The 19,802-nt window shown below is 40.7% G+C and overlaps 1 protein-coding gene across 3 annotated transcripts in view; it reads left to right on the top strand.

Annotated features, from left to right (window-relative positions):
* abcc1 (ATP-binding cassette, sub-family C (CFTR/MRP), member 1) overlaps window positions 1-19,603 on the top strand; it is a 36,042-nt gene extending 16,439 nt beyond the window's left edge. For 2 of the 3 annotated variants that reach the window (XM_041956612.1, XM_041956613.1), the window contains exons 15-31: window positions 722-791; window positions 959-1,085; window positions 3,139-3,315; window positions 4,001-4,168; window positions 5,114-5,288; window positions 5,563-5,623; window positions 7,086-7,215; window positions 7,339-7,546; window positions 8,845-9,155; window positions 9,386-9,585; window positions 9,803-9,929; window positions 12,686-12,787; window positions 13,948-14,094; window positions 14,285-14,443; window positions 15,528-15,694; window positions 16,309-16,503; window positions 17,081-19,603. In XM_041956612.1, coding sequence (XP_041812546.1) covers window positions 722-791; window positions 959-1,085; window positions 3,139-3,315; window positions 4,001-4,168; window positions 5,114-5,288; window positions 5,563-5,623; window positions 7,086-7,215; window positions 7,339-7,546; window positions 8,845-9,155; window positions 9,386-9,585; window positions 9,803-9,929; window positions 12,686-12,787; window positions 13,948-14,094; window positions 14,285-14,443; window positions 15,528-15,694; window positions 16,309-16,503; window positions 17,081-17,189 — 2,633 coding nt within the window. In that variant the 3' untranslated portion in view covers window positions 17,190-19,603. Of the gene's footprint in view, window positions 1-721; window positions 792-958; window positions 1,086-3,138; window positions 3,316-4,000; window positions 4,169-5,113; window positions 5,289-5,562; window positions 5,624-7,085; window positions 7,216-7,338; window positions 7,547-8,844; window positions 9,156-9,385; window positions 9,586-9,802; window positions 9,930-12,685; window positions 12,788-13,947; window positions 14,095-14,284; window positions 14,444-15,527; window positions 15,695-16,308; window positions 16,504-17,080 lie in introns of those variants that run through there. The other variant, XR_006007579.1, reaches the window with a different exon arrangement.
* Window positions 19,604-19,802: the final 199 nt, after the last annotated feature.

The following is a 19,802-nucleotide window of genomic DNA, read 5'->3' on the forward strand; positions in this document are numbered from 1 at the left end:
CATTGCTTTGTCTGTTGTGACCTATCTCTTCTCTCAGAATTATACATTCCCACTATTGACATCTGATAGGAGCAGGTTTGGTTAACAGCAAATATTAAGGATTGTTATTGATACCGATAACTGCATTAATATCAGTGAAATTATTGATATGAATTAATAATAATGGCAGCCCACCCTGACATCAGGGACCAATAACCAAACCCTTGATGCCGTCTCACAAAATGTTGTGAGTTTACTTAAAATGCCAATGTTTTAGCTACCATTTTATATTTATCAGGTGAACAGTGAAGGGTTGAATTCAAGCAGTGACCCTCACAACCAGCTGTCACCACGATACACATGCACAAATAATCACTGACAACTGCTCTTTAACTGTACAATAGCATTTATTTAACTCAAGCAATAAAGATCAAGAATCAATAATCCTTCAATAAACATCTATTGTCCAACTGCAACTACATCACTAGAAGCTATTACACACACAACTACTAGAATCAAGCAACTATTGCAACAAGCAACTACTGGAATCCAAATGTGTTCAGTGAACACTAACAGTCATCCAACAAGTTGTCTGCCTAGGCTAATGAAAGTACAAACATTTAATTGTTAGGTCCCAACACCACATATTGTGTAGATCCTCATTCCTGTGCTTTCAACCTATGTGTGTATATGGAGTATTTCGCATACAGTATATTAACACATCTCTCTTTCTTTCCCCCAGCCCCACACAGTATCTCCATAGTGGATGGAGTTTTCAGCTGGTCCAGAACTGAATCACCAACACTCAAGAAGTGTGTTATCTTTCCTCAGGTTACTTTAGGGCATTCACTTAAATAAATATAAACATGCATAAAAACGTGAAAGGAATTCAAGGTTGACGACAGTGCACAATACTTCATTTAAAAGACAGGTTCATAATTAAATTAACCTCACTAAAAAATTAAATGTTTGTTTGCAGGCTGAATGTGTGTATTGCAGAAGGCTCGCTGGTGGCCGTGGTGGGACACGTGGGTTCAGGAAAGTCCTCGTTGCTCTCTGCCCTGCTCGGGGAGATGGAGAAACTAGAAGGAACTGTGGCTGTCAAGGTGGCTGCTCTCACTATAACACAAATACATTGACACAGTGATATGCTCACTCATAACAGTGTGCACTGAAACCCCTCCGTCTACTGCTTTTCCAACATGGAGTAATATCCTGAGATTTTCAGGCTTAAAGAAGCACAGGTACTGAAAGACAGTCATTCCATTACAATTCTTCTTGTTTTCTGTATCTCAGAGTCTAATTTGATCAAGCAAGAACATTTAAACATTTATACACACTTTGTTTGTGTGTAAATTAGAACCTGATTTTGACACTAGTTCTAGTCTTGCGAAAAAAATGGGACTTTTTAGTCTCATTTCCATTGAAGCTGATTCATTTACCTGTCCTCTAAAATATTGTACATTGTCTATGTTCAGCTTTAGACAAGCAACTAAACATCAGATTACATTAGCAGATGCATGTAGGCCATTGAATACTGGCCTTAAAACTGGACTTTGCACTGAAATAGTGATGACTGATTGATCTGTCTTTCACATTTTTTGTTTTTAGTTGTTGATGAAAGTTGTAATAAATTTCATGATATCTCTTCATTGTATCCCCATTAATCATTGTTATTATAAGGGGTCCAAGGCTGAGGGGGCTGGTGGCCACTCAAACAAAACTACGTGTGGCTTCCAGTACCAGCAGTGCTGCAAACCTTATTGAGTTCTTTATCCAAGCACATTTGTCCTTGCAGCTGATCCAGTTTAGCATTGTTCAAGCTGTAGTGACTCTTAAGATTGTGGTAAAGATTGTGGTGGACTATGGTTTATCAGAAGGTCCATGGTTTGATCAAAGTATCCATGGGCAAGACACTTAACCCCATGCTGTGTCATCGGTGTGTGAGTGTGTATGTGACTGGTTTCTGCTCATAGTGAGAATGTGGCACCTAGCCACCAGTGTACAAATGTGTTTGTGAATGGATGAATGCTGACTTGTGTTGTAAAATTATTTTGTGTGGTCGTTAAGACTAGAAAAGTGCTATATGAATACAGTCATTTTACCATTTAAGGCCTTTTTCATCACTTAACGTAGGCACGCTGGCTGGCCTTGTACTTCAAAAAACACTCCTCGTCTCAAAATTGGTGATTCTGTTCCACAGAGTCAAAGTAACAAAGGCATCAGAGTACTGTTTACCCTGTTTTGGTCAGACAAACCCAAAGCATTCAGTCCAGCCAGTTACTACTAGAGTACTCAATCATAAAATATATCTGGAAACATTACTTTTTAAAGGATGTTACTCTTAATTTTTTTTCACAAAACAACAGTCACCTGACTGTGAATATTCTCATTCATCCAGGCCAATATACAAGTCTGTGCATTCATATTGGGGAAACCAAACAGCCACTGAGCAGACGCATGGCACAACACAGAAGGGCTAACTCTTCAGGGCTGGACTCAGCTGTTTACCTGCATCTCAAGGAGAAAGCACACTCCTTTGAGGATAAAAATGTGCATATTCTGGACAGAGAAGACAGATGGTTTGAAAGAGGGGTAAGAGAAGCTATCTATGTCAAGGTTGAAAAACCATCTCTGAACAGAGGGGGAGGTCTTAGACACCACATATCTCCCACATACAATGCTGTCCTTTCATCTCTCCCTAAGAGATTCAAAGATTTAGCCTCTGAAAACAAACAACAAAGCCATTCACACATGGCTCAAGGAGCCTCCCAATGACAACAATGGGACACTAACGAGGCTAACGACTGTCGTTGACACCAAAGGGTTGCACCCCACCCCGCCTTAATGGGGGGATCGTTTGCCTAACAATAGAGTGATACCATTCTTGTTTTTGTGGGTTGGTCTCAATCAGGGGATAAATACTTGAACCTAACATCATTGCATTGGACTAGAGCTGTCCTATCTAGTCTGGTTGCGTACGAACTGATGAAGCCTGCTCAGATGAGAGGCGAAATGTCTTCTAAGACAAACTGACGAGGTCCAGTTGCGAACGATTGAATGCCCTAAAGCTTACAATGACCTGGATGAATGAGAATATTCACAGGCATGACTGTACATGACAAGTGAAATTTACAATGTGTGTATGTTGCTCTGCAGGGTTGGGTGGCCTACGTTCCCCAGCAGGCCTGGATCCAGAATTCCACACTGAAAGACAACATTATGTTTGGTCAGGAGAGGCGAGAGTCCTGGTATCAGCATGTGCTGGAGGCATGTGCCCTTCAGCCTGACCTGGAGATCCTTCCTGCTGGAGACGAGACAGAGATTGGAGAGAAGGTATCAACTCATGTCCATTTAGTTGCAGATTGGATATTTAGGATATTTGTCAAAGTTGTCAGCCTTTAAAACATGTTTGTGGGATCAAGAAGTAGAAAGCTCCATAACTGACAGCACTTTTGGGGACAACCAGGAGTGCCTGCTTGATGGTTGACATTACTTCACATCATGAAGTTAGGGTTTTGTTCCGATTGTTTTGTTTTGCATTAAGCTTTTTCAAATGCACATCTAAGTTCAGGTTTAAAACACTCTTGTGTAGCAATTTAAGTTGCTTACAATGCTAAAAAAATAAAACAAAATTGGGGCTGCTGCAAAACTTATAGCACAATACCTCATACAAAGGTATGTCTTGTAGCATTTTTTCTTCCCCACAGGGGGTTCTGTCTCACCTCCTCATGCTCGGAGGGCTTGCTGATACTGGTCAAAGCTACAGGAAGATGGATTTATCTCTGAGACCTCTGGCACCTGCCCTCAGAGGAGAAGACCCCGTAGTGTCGACTAACTTGTCAATTATGCTCCCTTTGATATCTTGAGAGACTTCAGAGACATTTTTCTACACTTCTGACAGTATATAGAGGTCTAAAACATGCATTACTGTAGACATCACACAAGGCACAACTGTCTTACACTGATAATGGCTTGTTTATATCTGTCTTATCTCTGTCTGTCTCCCCTCTCTGTTCAGGGAGTGAATTTGTCTGGAGGTCAGAAGCAAAGGGTGAGCCTGGCCAGGGCTGTCTACTGTGACCGTGCCGTGTACTTGCTGGATGACCCACTGTCTGCAGTTGACGCTCATGTAGGAAAACACATTTTTGATCAAGTCATCGGCCCACAGGGACTGCTGAAGGAAAAGGTGTGTATGAGCTCATGCTCGACCAACCTAAAGCACCACCTCATTATTCACACTGATTTACTTTGTTGTTGTATGGCAGGTACAGTATGAACATAGGCAGGTAGGTGTTTGATGGGATGGTCTGGTTTTCTGCTGGTCCTCCTGTGGTGGTTTCGTCCTTTTGTTGTCTTTGTGCTGGTATTTTTCAGGCTTGGGGGCATGAAGCAGTTTTTGTGAAATGAGTAGACTTTTTCCTTCCGTTGAGTGTTTCCTTTTTGGGCTAGGGCAGGAGATGGCTGTAATCCATAATCCAGGTTCAACCACTCTCCATGTGGACCTGCAAGACGAGAAAGCACAAGAACTTTGGAAAGAAGATAAAATTAGTAATATGCCTTGGTAGGACAGGAATGCATACAGATGGAGAAGGAGAGAAGAACAGAGGAGTTCTGTGTATCAATGGAAGTCCCCTGGCAGTCTAATCCTATAGCAGCATAAGTTTTTTATTTCTTTTTAAAAAATACTCAGCTAGCTGGCTTCCCTGATTTCTATAGGTAGTGTGTTGACAAAGGCTGCTTCCTAGATTTTGTTTTGTTTGTTGCTGCGAACCACCATGAATGTCTGTACGACATTTCATGACAATCCATCAATCAGTTGCTGAGATATTTCAGTTTGGACCAAAGTGGCAGACCAACCAATAGACCGACATTGCCATCGCTAGAGCTATGCTTCTAGCATGGCTAAACACTACGAGACCTATCAGTATCAGTAGATATTCAATATTAAAGGACTCAGATTATGTCAGTCTGATGGAGAGTGTTTTGTTTTTTGATATCTGTGTAACACAGCCGTTTTGAAAGTGTTTAAATATTTGTTTTGACTTGAATGAATACAGTAGTGATTTAGTGATTTTGAAATGGTGCATTACCTTTTACACACAAGCATATTAATGTGTGTGGATTTGTGCAGACTCGTGTGCTGGTAACTCATGGGCTGAGCTACCTGCCCCAGGCTGACCTGATCCTGGTCATGGTAGAGGGAGAGATCACGGAGATGGGCTCCTACCAGCATCTCATGGCCACAGAGGGAGCCTTCGCTGAGTTTTTGCGAACATACACTGCTGCTGACCACACTGACAACACAGGTAAGACACAGTACACACAAACTGCACTTTATAAAACCACAGGGATTGTATATCTTATAATTTAAATATACAGCAATGTATGTTGTATGTTTTGTTTTTTTTTGTCTGTTCGTCTTATTCGTCTCGGTTTATAATTGCTAGCTGAGAATGATAAGATCTGCTACATTAACATTAACTGTATTTTTTTAGTTGTTTGCTGCAGTGGTTGCAGATAATCTTAATGGATCAATCTTTAGTCATAAAAACTTCATTTTTGTTTCCTTCCAACATTTAGAATCTGTGCCAAAGAATGAAACCAAAAGAACAGAGAATGGAAGAACAGCTACTCTTGATGGGTGAGTTAAACTGGACAACAATGGAGCTCTATGTCATAGAAAAATCAGATGTACATAGCAGGCTTTGGATACACAGACAATATATGTTAGTAGGAGTAATTCATGTTGGTGTGGCTCTGCACATGAGATTTGGTAACAATAAACGTAATATAGATTGGGCCTCATGGAGGAACATTTTCATCTTCTCTGGCTTTTTTATGTGAAGTTTGCTCATACAAGTGTTCCAAGTCAGATTCACCAAACTGTCTTAACTAGACAATCATGCCGTAAATTACTCAGTTCAGCCTGATGAATATAGCTTGTTCGAGAGGAGGCGAATGCTCTTGAGAATTGATCATTAGCATAACGGACCCCTCTATTATTGCCATATAAGGCTGTCTTTTTCACTCTGTATGTGGGTGAGTTTCATTCACAAAAATGAAAAAGAAAAGAGTAAAAAAAAAGAAATTCCACTGTGCAAAACTTGAAGTCAGGCTGTTAGAAATCAGCACACAAAAACAAACAGTAAAAAATTTAGCATAGTCAGCAGTCATTTTGAGGGTTACTTTGTTCTTAAGAATTTTTTTTTTAACATTTAGAAAATATTGATTGAATAACTGCCAGTGACATGTCGTCAGAGCAGAACTGTACTGTGACAAACTTAAAGAGGAAATGATTAAGCCCTCATGAAGTTAGATGCTAAAAAACATTTTTGAAACAAAGCTATCTGGGAATATGAGAGGTGGTGAAGGGGAACAGCAATCACTGAGATGGTAGACAAGAGAATGTTATTGTCTACAGAAGGTGATGTTAACTGCTGCACAGAGGCCTGCTGAAAAACTCTGAAGCACCTGTCAGCATGGCTCCTCTGATCTGCGGTGTCTCCAATGCTCCATTCTTGCCCCCCTATTATTCTGTTCGTGCATTCTGCCATTGACACAGATGACAGATAAAAATAAAATTCAGATAAACACATTAAACTCCAGTGAAGATGCCCATTTTCATCGGTAACAATCTTGCCTGTCAGAAATAACATACAAACAAATCAAATCTGAAATCATCCTTTTTAGTCCTCCAAATTCTAACCCAATTTTCCAAAAACATCTCTGCTGCCTGTCTGCTAGTGCCACATCTGCGGCCATTGGGTGTAATATTTGCCTTTCGTTTGAAAAGCAAGTTACAAAAGTCATTCAGTCGTGTTTTTGTAAACTGAGGAGCATCTAAAAAATCTGGTCTTTTTTCCTCTTGGTCTCTCTTGTGCATTTCACTCGTTTCTCAGAGATAATTCTAACTATTAAGATGAATGACAGGTGAATGCAGGTGAATGACAAAAATTCTCTTAAATCACTCATTTGTACCACTGCAGAAAAGTGTGCCTATGAGCGATTTGTTCATGAGGCTCATTACTTAAATGCTTGTTTCATCATGATGTATACAAGTTGTTCATCTCTTGTGTGTTTCTTTGTATTGTTACATCTGTAAGTTGCACTCCAGGTGTCAGCAGTGTGTCCAAACTGTCCCAGATGGGAAAGGGGGAGAAGGTGCTGAGCAAAAAGGCCAAGAACCCTGTGGTGGGCAAATTGACAGAGGCTGACAAGGCCAGCACTGGACGGGTAGGTGGAAGCTTGATATGCTAAACCACATCAGAACAAAAAATTCATAATCACCTATCCATGTGCAGTATTTGATGGTCCCAACCACAGCCTGAGCCCAGTTGGTCTCCTCTGACTCCCCAGGTCAAGCTTTCTGTGTTCTGGTCCTATCTGAAAGCCATTGGAGTGCTTCTGTCCTGTGTTGGTCTGCTGCTACTCCTCACCCACCACCTGGTCTCTCTGTTCTCCAACTACTGGCTGAGCCTGTGGACTGATGACCCTGTGGTTAATGGCACTCAACCTAACAGACTGATGAGACTTGGGGTGTATGGTGCTCTCGGCCTGTCCCAGGGTGAGGGGAGGGAGAAGCATACACACAATACAGAAATAAAGCAAGAACAAAACTACAAGGGGATGAGAGATCTTGAATTGAATCGTTCCGACACACCAGAGGAATATGAAAGTTGATTTTATGGTTTCTGTGTCATTCATGCCGACACTGAACACTTACCACTCACTGTAATAAGATACTGAATGTGGAAACAAAATGAAAAAACTAATATGAAGTTTCTCCTGGTATTTATCTGATTATTCCTGTTGTTGGACAAACTGCTGTGGTGTGGTGATGCAGTTTAAAGGTGCAACTTGCTATTGCATCACATCAGTTCAATTCAGTTTTATTTATATAGTGCCAAATCACAACCAAAGTTGTCTCAGAAAACTTTCCATCTAGAGCAGGTATAGACCTAATTATTATCTACAGAGACCCAACAATTCCCTCATGAGCAAGCACTTAGCGACAGTAGCAGGCAGAAACCTCAAACAGAACTAGGCTCTGGGTAGGCGGCCATCTGCTTCGACCGGTTGGCTCCAAGCAGGTACATAAATGTACTATGTATATATAGCATAGTATATACATATGTGATATATTTATGTATGTGATTTATGTACATATTAGCAGCAAATAGTATATGTACAACAATATGTACATAATAGAATAGCAGCAATCAACTACAGCATTCAGACATTTATAGAAAAGGGATGTCCCTCCTCTGTAAAGTTTTGTCACATCTCTGACCTGAAATAAGAGAACTGAATCATCCTTAAGTGGTCAGTTCACCATAATTACAAAGAAACACATTTTCTCCTTTACCTGTTGTGGTACCTATCATAGGTATGGACTCATGATGATCATGTGACTTGGACACAAGTCATGAATCCGGTGACTGTAGACTCTGACTTCAAATAACTTGATATCCTCCTCAAATAGAAAAATTATGTATGATCTTGTAAAAAGATCAACCTTCTAGTTTCCTGACAACAGATATACTTTGAATCAGTCAATCACATTGCACAAGCAAGAGGGCTGGGTGTGATAGGCAGTGTAGTCCAGCAGACAGAAAAATAATGCCTTGTTTAAGACTCAAAACACAAAATTTAGGACTTAGTCTTGATTTTGACCTGAAACTGCAGCTTGTTTGGATCTACCCCAAAGTACAGGTGACACTTTTTCAAACATAGCAAGTCAAGTGAACTCTTTCCAGGTACTGTAGTTTATATTTCGGACATCTCTGTGTGGATGTACATGTTTGAAAATCATACAGCATATGCAAATCATGTTGCCATATAAACCCTACTGCTCTCTTGCAGGTGTGGCAGTCTTTGGTTACTCTCTCTCTATGTCCATCGGGGGAATCCTGGCATCCCGCTGCCTTCACCAGTCCATGCTGTATGACATACTGCGGTCACCTATGTCCTTCTTTGAGCGAACCCCCAGCGGCAACCTGGTCAACCGCTTTGCCAAGGAGATGGACACAATTGACTCAGTGATCCCCAGCATTATTAAGATGTTCATGGGCTCTATGTTCAATGTGTTGGGTGCTTGTGCTGTCATACTGATTGCCACACCACTGGTAGCTATCATCATTCCAGTTCTCGGTCTGCTCTACTTTTTTGTGCAGGTTAGTTTGAAATTTTCAGAGGGCAAAACAAACAACTGCTTTTTTCCTCCTTTGGGGATATGAAGGACTAGATGTAAAAACATCTACAGTTCCTACACTGTAAATATCTAACTGTAAACATACCGAAAAACGTTTCACTGTCTGCTTCTAGCTCTGCCGTATTTAATTCTGAATGGTTGATTGATATGATTGTCATAAATGTCAGATGTCTCTGTCATTTCTCTCTCCAGAGGTTTTATGTGGCGTCATCTCGGCAGCTGAAGCGTCTGGAGTCAGTCAGCCGTTCACCCATCTACACCCACTTCAGTGAAACACTGCTGGGCACCTCCGTCATCCGAGCCTTTGGTGAACAGGAGCGCTTCATCCGTGAGAGTGACCAGCGAGTGGACCACAATCAGAAAGCTTACTACCCAAGCATTGTAGCAAACAGGTTCGGCACACTATTACTACTTACTCTTACTACACTTCCTACCTGCTGCAGCAGTATGCATTGTTTTCGGGAGGGGAAAACACAAAAATGAATAGATTTTTAAAAGAACTCTTTTGATCTATTCAAATAATGTTTTCTTTTTAGTTGCATTGAATGTGCCACTTAGTTCCTACAATCGTCTTCTTTCTTCATTGTGTCAATGAATCTATTTGTGTAGGTGGCTGGCAGTTCGCCTGGAGTTTGTAGGAAACGTCATCGTTTCATTTGCTGCTTTGTTTGCTGTCATAGCCAGAGAGAGGCTCAGTCCAGGCATCATGGGGCTGTCTATCTCCTATGCCCTCCAGGTAAACATTCATTGGCACACCTTGTTACCTGTCCCAGTTCACATCTTCTTCAGGGGCAGAGAGAAGTGATAGGTCAGAACCCACTCCAGCCAGTAGGATGCTTTGTACATGTTTTAGAAAAATTTAAATAATTACATAATTCAGCACATTAATCACTTTGTATCACTACCCTTCATGACCTTTTAACACTCTGAGGGAGGATGAGTAACCTACTTCTACTAACCGCAAAGTGAAGGATTGGAATAACCTCTTTTTGATGGCAGCTGATGCTACTGTCAATAACTGAAGAACAATAATTCAAGAATTAATGGACGTTACAAAACTATGGTTCTGTGAATTCCTGGATGACAGTAAAAAAGTGGATATGTCTCCTCGTGCAGGTCAAGATCTTATATAAGCAAGTCACTTGTATGAGTGTATGTACGTGTATGAGGCTACCTGCGCACACCCGCTATAATAACCACATAAAAGCAATTATCCGGCCTCTCAGAATCTTCTCACCCTGAAAGGTTCTGAGTGACCGTCATGACTGGCAGTCATCCAGGAATTCACAGGACAGGAGTGAAAGTTACCAAGCGCTTCCATTCTCTTTCATTCCTTCCTGACTGCCATTGGTAGTAAACAAAGTGGATGACCTTTACCAGCAGTGTCACAAGGAACAGACATCCACCTTCTGGTTAACTTGGAGAAGCCAAAGTTAGAATGGCAGATGCTAGCATGGACCCAGAAGCCACATAAAGGTGATAGAACCTTGAAAATATGCAAGGCGTGGTCCAAGATGTTGCTGCACAGATCTCTGATAGCGACACCCCTTGCATTGCCACCCAGGGCGTGGCCACACCCCTGGTAGAATGCCAGAGAACATCTGACGGGCCAGGTTTCCCCACTACTGCATAAGCCTATTTGATTTGGCTTGATTTTAGACAGTGCACCTCCCCTGTTATTTCCACTGTAACTCAAAAAAAATACCTGCTCTGAGTGTCTAAAGCTATGCATTGCCTCAATGTACAGGCACATGCCTGGACTGGACACAGCAAATTGGCCTTCTCCTCTAGCTTGGTTCTAAACGGGGGAGGGTGTTATGCAGCCAGTTCTATGGCTTGGTTGATATAGTTGGGGGACAAAACTTTTGGCACGAAAGAGATGTTTGGCCAAAGTGTCGCCTCAGAGCCATCTGCCTTCCATCGAAGGCACATAGGACTGATAGAACGAGTGTGGAGTTCACTGACATATTTGGCTGTTGTAACTGCCAAAAGAAAAGTAGTTTTAATTGACACCTCTGTCAAGGCGACCTTTGTTATAGGTTAAAAAGGGCAGCTTGTTAGGGCCTGTGGGACCAGGGGGCGTAGCCGTCTGGTTCCAAGCAGAAACTGTGCCCATCCAGTAGTGCACACCAACTGGCTTACAATCAACGTGGCAATGGTTCGAAGAAATTACTGCCACATACCCTTCAAGTTTGAGGCAGCATCAGAAAGACTCTGCAAATACTGCAGTATATCCCAGAAAGGGCAGGAGACTGAGTCTAACAGTCTGGCCCTGCACCATGAAGAAACTGCAACCCGACAGTTCCCACACACAAACTTGTGGAAGTAGTCTTTACGCTCTGCTAGGTTTTACACACTGAGGGCTCAAGATCAGACAGGAGTGGCCAGCCCCCTTCAGTGGCCATACCAAGAGCTGAAAGATACCCAGAGATGGATGCCACACCTCCTCATTCAGCTGGAACAGGAGGTCCCACACTGGGAGTTGCCAATGATCTCCATCCAACAGACAGAGAAGTGCGGAAATCCATATCCTCAATGGCCATTAAGGCCGAGTGATCTGACAACCCCACAGCCTCCGATGTGAGAGGTAATCTACCACAGAGTTGGCCCTGCCTGGGAGCTGCATTCCCCTCAAGGAGGCCATTCGAAGATGAGCCCATGTCCACAATCTCTATGCTTCTCTCAGTGATCTGGTAATGGTTGACATGAAACACCAGTTGCAAGCAAGTGGTTCCGCACCACGTAGACAGTCCGAAGTTCTAGGACATTGGTTTGCTGCCCCCCACCAAGAGCTCTAAAGTCCCTGGACTGATCTCCTCTGCCATATTGCCCACTGGGACTGAGCTGAGAGGAACAAGGCAAATGTGAGTGACTCTGACTTTGACCCTGCTGTATCAGATGGGGATCCATGTGGAGGCTGTTGTACTACCTCTGCCAGGGGCGTAGATGCAGTAACCCCAGAGGTTGTTTATATAATATATCGAACTGCGAGGAGACATATCCACTTTGTTTATTGCCACTGGCAGTCAGGAAGGAATGAAACAGAACTGCAAGTAGTTAGCCTGACTGTCCTATCAATAGCTGTGTTCCTTATAAAGTGTTGTGATATTTAGCAAAAACCCATATGATTTTAGTTTTCTAAAAAATCTAATTTGTCTGAATTAATTCATGTGTATTGCTCGTAGCAATTTCACAAGTGAAATGACGGAAAGCTATTTAGTGAGATACACTGATTATCAGAAGTATAGAGAGTAGATGGTTTTTTGAAAGACATCTAGCATCTGAGTTTCAAAGTAGTGGTACTACCTTAATTCCATTCTATTTGGCAAGAGGGAAAAATCTGAGACGGACATCTCAAAACCTGGACAAATAAACAGAAAAGTGTGTGCATGGATAGGTGTTACTATTGGTAAGTGAATATATACGTTTCTAGAACTCTGTAGGGATTTTATGTTTGAATCCTCGCCTTGCTCTCCTCTGTCTCATGCGCAGCTGACTGCCTCCCTGACCTGGCTGGTAAGGATGTCCTCAGATGTGGAGACCAACATAGTGGCTGTGGAGAAAGTAAAAGAGTACAGTGACACAGAGAAAGAGGTACAAAGAAAAAAACATTCCAGGGATCACACTTATGTGTTTTTGGAGGGTGGACTTACTTCTTCATAGTGGTTGATTTTTCATTTGCTGTTGCACAAAACATCAAGTAAAAGTGGGAAGGTTTATTCTGACTTTTGTCACTGATGTCCAGACACCAAGACGGTGGTTTTATTAGATGTAAATTTGTGAATACTGGTGTTCTCAAAGCCACACACAGTAACACATTTTTATGCTGTAAGAAACTGTAAGAAACCAAAAGAAATGTTTGTTTGAACTGAACACTGACGGAGTAGCAATACCCCAGATATAAATACAACAGAGTGTCCACAACCTGAATATCAATACACAGATCTACTCAACAACCCAAATCTGAATGCATTTATTCCTTGCTAATGCACTAAGCTAGCACTATTATTCAGAAAGAAAAACCTCATTGCTGAACTCCACAAAACTGCAACAGGAGCGGCTGTACCTTCTCCTGAACTAAACAGTTTATAGCTGGGTTTCCCCAGTTCTGCTTGAAATCATCACTGCACACAAATCTCCTTTTTCAGTATCACTTAGAATCACTGTCCAACACTTGACAGAAGTGGAGAAGTCACTTCCCGGTAACACTAATTAGACTGCTGAATGTGAATTGCGCATCAGAGGAGACATTCAGGTGGAGCATTGATCGCTATTAGGGGCTGTTCTTCTCTGCGACCGGAGCCAGACTGGCTTAAAACCCCACATCTCTACCAGGAAAAGAAACAATATAGAAGCACTTAAATGCAGTTGCTGATATTTCTAAGAGCTGGTGGCAAGACAGGCATAGCTAACACGTATTAAGCTACATATACATAATTTTGAGTTTCCTTTACCTTTTAAAGGCAGCAGAGGAAAAATATTAAAAAGCAACTTCACAATGTTCAGCAAGAAATGAAAGTTTGGTCTGTACCTGCTCTATATGGAAAGTGTCCTGAGACAACTTGTGATTTGGCTATATAAATAAAATTGAATTGAACTGAATAAACTTATCTTGATACAAGATACAAGTTCCAAACAACATTAAAGTGTATGAGGGAGCAGGGGTGGGCTATGGAGCTGCTGGGGATGTTCACGTTCTTATTTAAGTTTATCATTGTATATTATTATTGCTTATTGTATCCTCTGACAATAAGGCAGAGTGGAAACTCGAGCCCTCCAGCCTCCCCCCAGGGTGGCCAACTGATGGCTGCATAGACATCAGAGGCTTCAGCCTGCGCTACCGCCATGATCTGGACCCGGCCATTCGCAACATCACCATCAACATTAATGGAGGAGAGAAGGTTTGCCTTCATCAATACACTGAAGCCAGTGGTCTACTTAAAATTGTATGCTTTTTGACTGTGGATGAGTTGATGAGGGATTACTTGTACTGTGTGTGTGACTATGTATGTGTATTACATCTGTCTTACTGTATGAATGTGTACAGTATGTCTATGGCCTGTAACAGTTGCTGCTACATCTACCCATAAGGTGGGGATTGTGGGACGCACTGGAGCGGGGAAGTCATCCCTGACCTTGGGGCTGTTTCGGATCATTGAGGCAGCCGAGGGCCACATCTTTATTGATGGGGTTGACATTGCTCAGCTGGGTCTCCATGAGCTCCGTTCCAGAATTACCATCATACCACAGGTCAGTTCAGAGAGGATGCAAAAGAACATGGAGTTAAATGACACCTGAATGGTCCACTAGGAATGGAAATGAATGCTAGCTCAGATAAACTTTGAAAAAATATCATTATGGCTACTAGACACAACAACACTTATTCAGCCTATGTTAAGTATTTCAAAGCCAAAGACACAACAGCTGTGTCCCAATTGAAAGGTGATACCTCCTTTAAAGTAAGTATTTTAGGCTGTCGCAATCATGATATCATAGTTTACAGTTATCTTACAAATAATTGCGATTAACGATTTAATGGTCTTTTTTTGTTCATTTTATTCAATACATTGGTACTTTTCTGGCCTAAATCCATGTTCCATTCAACTTCAATGGCTGCCCATCAAAATGATGAAGTGAAGTTGTTGGCAAAGGAGTATCAGTTAACCTTCAAAAATTTGTTCTGAAACGATGTTTCACCTCTTGCTCTGCTTTACATAGATTTATTTTAAATAGCTCATTCTAAAATGTATGTGTAGGCTGACCTAATGTAACGAAAACGTGGTTAAAGACAGTTACTTAATTTTATTTCGAAAAGTTAATATGCAATGGGGAAACACAAAGCCATGAACCTGGTGTATTTCTTTAGTTTGGACTACAGGCAACAAACAAATAAATTATAATTGTAATTAATCAGAGTGTACCTGGATTAAACATAATATATTATTAATAGAAGCAAATATGACTAAATATCAACATGTAAATAATGACTATTCAACAGCAAAATTTCCCTTAATTGCGGAATGTACATGTGATGCTAAATGGTCGAGGTCAGCTCAAATAATCGCAATGAGACGATTACGTAATAATTGTGATTGGCGTAAGTTTTAAATTAATGTGGCCTAATTTAGATAATGTATTTCAGTCCACTACTGCCTTGTGTAGTTTTGGTGACTCTTGGGGCAGAACTCACAATGATGCCTTTGGTGGGCCTGTAAAGCATGTAATTCGGAAATGGGGCAGAAATGGGACATAGCTAACTTCCATTGTCAAGAAATACAAATGACAAAACATGTGGTACCATGATGTGACCTATGACCCTCTCCCCCCTCCTCAGGACCCAGTGCTGTTTTCAGGCTCTCTGAGGATGAACCTGGATCCTTTTGACAGTTACTCTGATGAGGAAGTATGGAGGGCTCTGGAGTATTCCCATCTCAAGTCCTTTGTGTCGGTCCTGCCCAACAAACTCAGCCATGAGTGCAGTGAAGGAGGAGAGAACCTCAGGTATAACTGCTTTATCCGCATCTATGTAAACTACCAAAATTTGCATTTCATCATATACTCAATTGAAAACAGTGCAAAGACAACATATTAAATGTTTATAGATTGTTGTACATATATACTTACTCTGAATTGTAAGCCAGCAACACGTTTCATACAAGTTGGAAAAAGGGCATTAAAAGACTGGGAAAGTTGTGGAATGCTCAAAAAACACCTGTTTAGAACAGGTTAATTGGTGACAGGTGAGTATCATGATCGGGTGTGAAAGGAGCATCCTCAAAAGTTAGTATAGTACACTATCTCCATCACACAGACTGAGTAATGCTTAACCTGCTCTGTTGCAGCCTCTAGAATACCACTGTCCATTGCGCACTGCAAGCTTCCATCAACACGTAATGATTCAGTAGGTAGACAGTCGGTTAATTCATAGGTCTGAAAAAGTTTAATCAACCCAGACCAGTGGCCATCTAACCTGACCCTTAAATGGGCCCATCCATTAAAAAATGAATGTGGAATATGGACCTGAGCCCAAACACACCCTTTTGAAGTAGTGTCGCTCTGTTTGCTATTGTGCTGCCTTCAGCTTGTTTTAGCACATCTTTGTGTTTTCCCTCCAGTGTGGGTCAGCGGCAGCTGCTGTGCCTGGCCAGAGCTCTGCTAAGGAAAACCAAGATCCTTGTCCTGGATGAGGCTACGGCTGCTGTTGACATGGAGACAGACAACCTGATCCAGTCCACCATCCGCTCTCAGTTTGAGGGCTGCACCGTCTTGACAATAGCTCATCGCCTTAACACTATCATGGACTACACCAGGTATTGAACACTACACATTAGCAGTTATTGCAGAATACTTTAATATATTAATACCTACCTATTTTTGTGTGTGGGGGTATACCTGGTTATGAAGCCAACCGTAGTCATGGTTGCCTATGATTCTGTTTGTATCTTAGTATCATGGCAGTGTGATTTCATAACGTTAAGTAATTTATATTTACTTTTGAGTAATCTAAAGGTGATGAATGGATTCTATGTCATGATAATGACAAACTAATGCTGATGATCATGGTGAACTCAGGTAACATAAGATAAACTTTATTTACCCCCAGCCGGGGAAATTTGGGCATTACAGCAGCATGTAATAGCAGTGGGAAGAAAAATGGCAACAGAGAAATTCAAAAAAACAAAATAAAAAATAAAAAAGAAGACTATATATAGGTGTGTGCATACCTGTAAATAAAAATAGTGTTTATATTCAGGTACATTAGGCAGATTTGATTTTGATTTGCTTAAGCACTAACAAGTGTACAAATATTTTTTGTATATATATAAGAAGCAGCTGTAGTACTGGTACTTTTTTGTGAAAATGTCATGTGTATTCTTGCTCCTCTAGAGTCCTGGTGTTGGACAAAGGAGAGATGACAGAATTTGATTCCCCCTCCAATCTCATCGCTCAAAGAGGAGCCTTTTACGAGATGGCCAAGGATGCTGGGCTGGTCTGAAAACAGAAGGGACCTCACTTTGTCCAGCTGCTCCTCCCAGCCCCTCTGGCTCCCTGCTATGGAGGTCCTGTGTTAAAGAGTCAGAGGGATATCAAGTAGGGGAAGATTTAGAGTGTTTGACTATTCAAGCAACAGTGTTAATTAGAATAAAGTGTTTGGTTTGACCTGCTCCACCCTCCACTTCTGTCCTCATTTAACAAGACAATTGTATGTTGCCTGTCCCAAAGAACCCAGGTGTCTTCCTGTGAGCCCAGATCTTGTCTATCACATTCTTTCGCTGCAATTTCTGCCATGAAAGAGGGGGGGCAAGTTCTAACACTGGACATTCTGGATTTGTCTTTAATTTTGACAGAGCATTGTACTTGTGCTTGAGCAAGGAACGGGAATTTTACTTCTACACAGACAAAATTTCATGCACTAGTCACTCCTGGTTGTGCTGACCAGTGCTGACGTCAGTAGAGTACAAAAGTACAAAATCATATAGTGCCAAATATTGCCCTTGGTATACTTTACAGCTTTATACTATCTTGAATGATACGATCTGTGGCCCTGACTTGGTTAAAGCGTTCAAAAAAGGATAAGAATGGCACTAATGCATATTTTTTTATTCTAAGAAAAACATAAAATATTAACAAGCTTATCTGTGAAAGGTGCAGCCAAATGGACTCAAATTACAATTGCTTATAATTAGTTGGTAGTGCAGAGCTTGGACACAGCTAATGTTTTAACCTTGTAAGATGGTACATTGCAATGCCCGTGGTTTGTTCAGCTAAATGTAAGATCATTAGGAGTGATTCCTGTGAGAGAAGAGTGTTTCAACTTTAGGTTTTACTTTCAGAGCATCCTCAGGAAGAGGTGGAGGTGTTACCAACAACAGCAAGTATGGAAGCTGATTGGTCAGAAACAAAGATTACATTGTCACAGACCCCGGCAGTGGTGATTTGTAACACTGAACATCAACACATGTTGCAACACATACAAATCACAGCAAAACTACAAACGCACAAACTCATAGAATCTATTGGATAGATTCACTTAACTGTTACATCCAGCACGGATTGTTTATTTATTGTATGTTTGTGTTCTCTCAGCTTTAAATTGGTGGGTTCATTCAGGCTGCTGGTTTGGTTAGAGTCTCATGTAATACAGGCTTTGGAGTATTTTGATAATACAAAACATGCTGTTGTTCCAATAAGTTTCAACTGAAAGTGATTTTGAGTCTAAAAAGCTAACTTAAACTTTCAGAGGAAACTCAGTTCTATTGAGAAATGTTGTGGGATAGTTAACCTGTAAACCTATACTATACAATAATGTTATTTTATTATTATACAACGATAATGTTTAGTGTGCACAAGAAATTGTAGTTCAAAGAGGGCACCAGAAAGCTTTTAGTGTACATCGTTTCAACTGTGCACTAGAAACTTGGAAATGTGGAATTTCTTTTGTGCATGTAATCTAAGGAGCTCTGCAGGTATTTTATTATTATTATTATTATTATTATTATTATTATTATTAAAACAATTGAATTTTCCAAGCCATACCTACTGGTGACGCCTGTCATACAAGGTATTAGTATGAAAGGAATACAGGAATATTAAGGGTAATGGGTTGATTCATCATCAGTATCACATTGGTTTGATGTTACCAGCAAACTCCCCAAACATGACATACTGCTTTTGCATGAAAAGTGTGTTTTTCTTCTTTCTTTTTTTGTGGAACTGAACTTTGATTAAGGTTAGAATAAAAGAAATGTCTGAATTCCACAACTGAAGTTGCATTCTGAGGTCTTTCAGATTAAACTCCAATAACTCAAACTTTTGTTTTTCATGTAGCCCTAATCCTCTTGCAGAAGGTTTGATTGTCTTCTTGTCAGTGGGCACAGATAGTGTAAAGTTTTGTGTGATTTCATTGCAGACTTTTTTTCTCAGGGGGCAGAACAGTACATCTCAAAGTTTTCCTGCTGGTCAGACTGGCTGGTTAGTGTGAAGTGTGAATGGTAGGACCTCTTACCAAGTCATCACTGTGGCTCCACATTGTTATCATCTGTATGCTGATGTGTTTGTCATTGTGGAACATTTTGGGCCATATAACGGCTCCCTTCTCTTGGCTGTAAAAGTTCTGCTTGTCGTGACCTTGTACAAATTTGTGAGAAAAGCTCTGTGTTTCAGCACATGATTTAAAAATCTTGAGAGTGAAAACTTGTGTGACATATTTATGATTACAAAGCAAATATTTGATGTTTTATATATGCACTGCTAGGTTTGTTTAATCAGTTTTAAAATAAAACCAAATGTTTAAAAACGTCTGTAGCATATTCAATTGGTAAATTAAATTGCATTTAAAAAATTGAAAAAGTTGATGATTATGGCAAATATACATTACTTATGCTTAACTTGATACAGGTAAGTAAAACTTCATTTTTAGATGCTGCACATCTTCCACATCTTTAAATTCTCTTATTTTTGTTATTATTGTTATTGTTATTATTATACCATCATTAAAAGACATACTTTGTAATAATCACAGCATTTTGATTTAAATTATCTGTGTTTTTAATACTTAGCGGTATATTCGCGATTCCGAATTTCTAGTGTTCTCTCATTAACTCGAATT

The sequence above is a fragment of the Chelmon rostratus genome, chromosome 17, assembly GCF_017976325.1.
Source record: "Chelmon rostratus isolate fCheRos1 chromosome 17, fCheRos1.pri, whole genome shotgun sequence".
NCBI classification, from domain to species: domain Eukaryota; kingdom Metazoa; phylum Chordata; class Actinopteri; order Chaetodontiformes; family Chaetodontidae; genus Chelmon; species Chelmon rostratus.